This window comes from Dendrobium catenatum, unplaced genomic scaffold (assembly GCF_001605985.2).
Source record: "Dendrobium catenatum unplaced genomic scaffold, ASM160598v2 fragScaff_scaffold_1220, whole genome shotgun sequence".
In the NCBI taxonomy this organism is placed as follows: domain Eukaryota; kingdom Viridiplantae; phylum Streptophyta; class Magnoliopsida; order Asparagales; family Orchidaceae; genus Dendrobium; species Dendrobium catenatum.
Genome location: NW_021319682.1, coordinates 5820722 through 5825925, shown reverse-complemented (window position 1 = coordinate 5825925; position 5204 = coordinate 5820722). Strand labels below are relative to the sequence as shown.

Sequence of the window (5204 nt, the reverse complement as noted above, 5' to 3'; positions counted from 1 at the left end):
GTTGTATGGTGTTTTTGGCATCAATTTGGGATATGAATATAGATATGGGTTCTATTTTTGATATCCCAGTCGTACAAGATTTTTTAGATGTTTTCCTGAGGAGTTAGTTGGTTTACCTCTGGACAGAGATGTTGAGTTTTGTATTGATGTATTTTCGGGTACAGCTCTAATATCTAAAGCTCTGTACAGGATGACACCAAAAGAACTTACGGAGTTGAAAGTCTTGTTTCAGGAGTTGGTGGATAGAGGATTTGTTCATCCGAGTGTCTCACCCTAGGGTGCACATATTTTATTTATGAGGAAGAGGGACAATACAATGCGTATGTGTGTTGATTACAGAGAATTGAATAAAGTCACAATCAAGAATAAGTATCCATTACCAAGGATTGATGATATGTTTGATCAGCTTACTGGATCTTCTATATTCTCAAAGATTGATTTAAGATCTGGTTACTATCAGGTGAAGGTAAGAGAAGCAGATGTGATGAAAATAGCTTTCAATGCTCGGTACGGGCACTACGAGTTTTTGGTTATGCCATTTGGGGTAACCAACGCACTAGCTATTTTTATAGACCTAATGAATAGAGTATTCAAAGATTATCTTGATTCATTTGTGATCGTCTTCATAGATGATATTTTGGTATATTCTGCTTCTAAAAAAGAGCATGCCAGACATTTGAGAATTATGTTGGAGGCTCTGAGATGACACCAGTTGTATGCAAAATTCTCCAAGTGTGAACTCAAGTTGAAAAACATTTCTTTTCTAGGACATGTAGTAATGTGAAGGTATTTCTGTCGATCCCCAGAAAATTCAAGTAGTTGTTAATTGGCCAAGGCCTACTACAGTGTTTAAGATACATAATTTCTTGGGAATGGCTGGTTATTATAAAAAAATTGTGAAGGGAATTTCTCATATATCTGCACCTTTGACGAGACTGACTCAGAAGTTAGTAGCTTTTATTTGGACACTAGAGTGTGAAGCTAGTTTTAAAAAATTGAAGGATTATTTGACTTATGCTCCAGTGTTAGCACTTCTCTTTGGTACGGAAGGATTTCAAGTATTCAGTGATGCTTCTTTGAAAGGTTTGAGTTGTGTTCTATTACAGTATGGTCGGATAATAGCTTATGCTTCAAGACAGTTGAAATCACATGAAAAGAACTACCCGACGTATGATTTAGAATTGGCTGCTGTTATATTTGCTTTGAAGATTTGGCGTCATTACTTGTATGGTGTTAGGTGTGAGATCTTCATGGATCATAAGAGTCTGAAGTATATATTCACTCAAAAGGATCTAAATTTGAGGCAAAGAAGATGACTTGAGTTGATCAAGGATTATGATTTGACTATTCAGTATATGCCTGGTAAGATTAATGTGGTGGCAGTTGCTCTGAGCAGGAACTCTTCTAGATTATCATGTTTATAGCTCATTTCTGATGAGTATCTGATACAAGATATGAAAAGATTACAATTGGAGGCATTATCTCCTACTGATTCTGGAATAATAACTAAGATGATTTTCAGCCCTCTTTGGAAGAAAAGATTCATGAAGCCAGAAGTCAGATACAGAATATTTGAAGTTAATTGATCAGATCAAATCTGGTAAGAAACCTGAATTATGAATTTTTCATTATGGTATTATTTTTTATAAGAATAGGCTGTGGATTCCTGTAGATATGAGGAAAGAGATTCTACACAAATTTCATTATTCAGGCTATACTATTCATCCAGGAAGTGGTAAGATGTACGGAGATATGAAAAGCTTAATTTGGTGGCTTGGAATGAAAAAGGATATAGCTAAATTTGTTTTGAAATACAATGCCTGCCAGTTAGTGAAGGTAGAACATCAGCTATCGGGAGGTCTTCTCCAGTTATTACCTATCCCTGAGTGGAAGTGGGAAGTGATAACAATGGATTTTGCTATGGGATTCCCTAGATCAAGGCAAGGATATGATGCGATTTGGGTGATTGTTGATTGATTGACAAAGTCTGCTCATTTTCTTCCGATCAAACAGACGAATCCGGTGAATAAGTTAGCTCAGATTTATGTTAAAGAAATTATTAGATTACACGACATGCCGAAAGTGATTGTATCTGATCGGGATGGCCGATTTACTTCCAGTCTTTGGAGAGTTATTTAACAAGGTTTGTGTATGAAGTTGCATTTCAGTACGGCTTTTTATCCACAGACTGATGGACAGTTTGAGAGGACTATTTAGTTACTAGAAGATCTTTTGAGATTATGTGTTATGGATTTTGGAGGCAGTTAGGAAGATCATATCCCACTGATAGAATTTTTATATAATAACAGTTATCAATCAAGTATTGGTATGGTACCGTACGAAGCTCTGTATGGCAGAAAGTGTAGAACTCCTTTGACTTTGATAGAATTGAGAGATAGACAAGTGATGGGTTCAGCTTTTGTAGATGATACTGTAATGAAGATCAATCTAATTAAAGAAAGGTTGAAATCTGCACAAAATAGACAGCAAAAGTATTATAATCAGAAACACAGACTGGTTGAATTTCAGATTGGAGACTTTGTGTATGTCAAAATCAGTCCTATGAAAGGTGTTAGTATATTTGGAAGAGTGAGCAAACTCAACCCAAGGTATGTCGGACCTTTTGAGATCATTGAAAGGGTTGATAATTCTGCTTACAGGTTGTTATTGCCTGATCAGATGTCTGATATACACAATGTGTTTCATGTATCCTCTTTGAGAAAATGGATATCTGATTCTGGAAAGAAACTTTCTACTGATGATATTAAGGTTTAGGAGAATCTACAATACAGAGATGAACCTGAAAAGATTTTGGCATTTGATGTAAAGAAGCTTAGAAGTAAACATATTCCTATGGTTAAGGTTCAGTGGAAGCATAGAACGACAAGAGAGGCTACTTGGGAAAAGGAATCGGATATGAGACAGTTGTATCCAAGCCTGCTCTGACTTAGTTTTTCTTTGGGAATTTCAAGGACAACATTTTTCTTAAGTTGGGTAGATTGTGAAACCCATAAACTTTCAACTTATGTTTTTGGAAAAAAAGAAATTTTTTTGTGCTGTTAGTACGGACAAACCGTCTGTCCGAACTGAAGAAAATGTTGAAAATCTGTATGGTTAGTCTGTACGAACTGTCTGGACGAACTAAGTAAAGTGTAGGTTCATCTGGACAAATAGAACAAAAATTTTTACCCGAGAACATCGTCCATGGACGAAAGTCAGATATCGTCGGTACAATCTGTGTCCAGAGGAGATCGTCCCGAGACGAACGAAGAGCATCGTCTGGATGACCGAGTTCATTAAATAGATGATTTAAGATATTTTTGAAGAGAGAGAAAAGTAGGAGAGAGAAAAAGGAGGAAAAGAGGAAGAAATCTACATTTTGAGCATCTTCGGTTCATTTTCGTCCGTTGTCGTAGTTGGGAAAGTTGATCGACTCGAGGTAAGGCACATTATGCCTTTCTCAATTTTCAGAAATATGATTTTTGACAGATTTTATGTTTAAAATTTTGTTTCCGTTAACAAAAAATGGGTATAAGTTTTACCGCGTAACTTTTGGTATATTGTAGAGATTGTAATTTTACACGTTTTGAGTATTTTCTGGAAGTTTTTCACCAGGTATTTTGAATTCTACGGAGTTTTTGTTGAATAGAAAATTATCTAGACGTTGAAAAATATTGCTTCAGTACAATAAAAGCTTTGAATTGACGTTTTACATGATCTCTGGTAATTTGGTGATTTTCTGGAATTGTGCATTTTTTATTTATTGGCTTTCTATCGTCAGTCGCTATACAAAAATGTAAATTTTTGATATGTGCTCAATTACTCCATATTTGTTTTTATATGACGATTTGATGTTTGTTATGATTTGAATGATATCAGAAGGGAGTTACAAAGGGCCAGAATCCTTTGAGATTCTGTCTGAGTCTGGGAATATGAAAATGAATTCTGATCTGATAACATTTTATATCTTATATATTCTGGTGTTGTAAGCAAAAAAAAGGTGGCATAAGTGGCCAGAATCCTTTGAGATTTTGTGTGTGTCAGGGAAGGGAGGCATAAGGGGCCAGAATCCTTTGAGATTCTGTCTGGGTCAGGGATATGTGATCTGATAAGTGATTTGAAAAAAAATGTGATTTGTGATTTATATGATTCTGTGATACAAATTTGATTCAGTTCATCTATATATGTTATTTAATTTCCATCTGATTTGTTCTGTAGGAATATCTGAAGTCTGTTTGTTTATCTGTTCTGTATGAATATATGCATTCTGTTTGATTATATGATTTCTGTACGATTGTCTGAATTTTGTATGACTATTTGAATTAACTATTATTAAAGTTTTTTTGTGGGTATTTTGATATGAGAGTTTCTAGAGATTTTGATCAGCTAATGTATTCTTGTTGAGCTGTTAGCTCACTATAGTTATCTTCATGGTTTTTAGGTTCTGGGAAAGGGAATGAGGTTTTGGACTAGCTATTAAATATTTGATCTGAGATTAGGTATTTTTGTACTTTTGATTTTTGTACGGTCATGGATATTCTGCTTTTCTATTTTGTACTTTCTGTTATAGCTATGCACTATAATGTACATGATTATTTTGATGAAAGAAAGAAGAAAATATTGGATGAGCTTTTCTATATATTTGGATGTTTTTAATAGCTATGTAATTTTTCTATATGTTTGATTATTGGAAGAAAATTTGAAAATAAATTCCAAAGCTAGATCCTGGATTCATCTGTCGCAACTCAACGCGATGGGATTCGTTCCGGTCAGGTTGGGTCGTGACACATATTTAGTCACCCTATATAACTTTTCTTAAGAGACCCATACATAGAGTGTAGGAGTAGATATGGTCTTAGAAAGGAAGTTAACCATTCAACTTTCATCTCTATGATAAAATCTACTTGTGTACAATAAGCCTTAGAATCTCTATGATAAAACCTACTTGTGTAGAACAAGCCTTAGAAGAAAATATTGGATTATTGTAAAGCATGAAGAATTAAATAAATTTGTTAGAAATGATGTGTGGGAATTAGGATTATACTTGTTGATCAAAATGTTGTTGGAATGAAATGGGCTTTCAAACACAAATTAAATGACACAGGATCATATGTTAAAAATAAGGTTACATTGGTAGTGGGTGGGTACAACCAAATAGAATGAATATATTTTGAGGAGAATTTTTCCCTAGCAGATAGACTAGA

General features: G+C 34.5%; 2 protein-coding genes across 2 annotated transcripts; both read left to right on the top strand.

Annotated features, from left to right (window-relative positions):
- Window positions 1–316: 316 nt before the first annotated feature.
- On the top strand, window positions 317–1977 carry LOC110110783. The gene is made up of 3 exons (XM_020842406.1): window positions 317–640; window positions 1107–1237; window positions 1656–1977. The coding sequence occupies exons 1-3, from the start codon at window positions 317–319 to the stop codon at window positions 1975–1977; spliced, it is 777 nt and encodes a 258-aa protein (XP_020698065.1).
- A 429-nt stretch (window positions 1978–2406) lies between these two features.
- LOC114580708 lies at window positions 2407–2775 on the top strand. The gene is made up of 2 exons (XM_028699130.1): window positions 2407–2609; window positions 2661–2775. The coding sequence occupies exons 1-2, from the start codon at window positions 2407–2409 to the stop codon at window positions 2773–2775; spliced, it is 318 nt and encodes a 105-aa protein (XP_028554963.1).
- The last annotated feature ends 2429 nt before the right edge of the window (window positions 2776–5204 follow it).

Coding starts and splice junctions, on each gene's coding strand:
- LOC110110783 (XM_020842406.1), top strand. CDS start 317: ATGCGTATGTGTGTTGATTACAGAGAATTGAATAAAGTCACAATCAAG. Junction 641..1,106: donor TCTTCATAGATGATATTTTG/GTATATTCTGCT, acceptor GTTCTATTACAG/TATGGTCGGATAATAGCTTA. Junction 1,238..1,655: donor CATTACTTGTATGGTGTTAG/GTGTGAGATCTT, acceptor TTATAAGAATAG/GCTGTGGATTCCTGTAGATA.
- LOC114580708 (XM_028699130.1), top strand. CDS start 2,407: ATGGGTTCAGCTTTTGTAGATGATACTGTAATGAAGATCAATCTAATT. Junction 2,610..2,660: donor GTGAGCAAACTCAACCCAAG/GTATGTCGGACC, acceptor TTCTGCTTACAG/GTTGTTATTGCCTGATCAGA.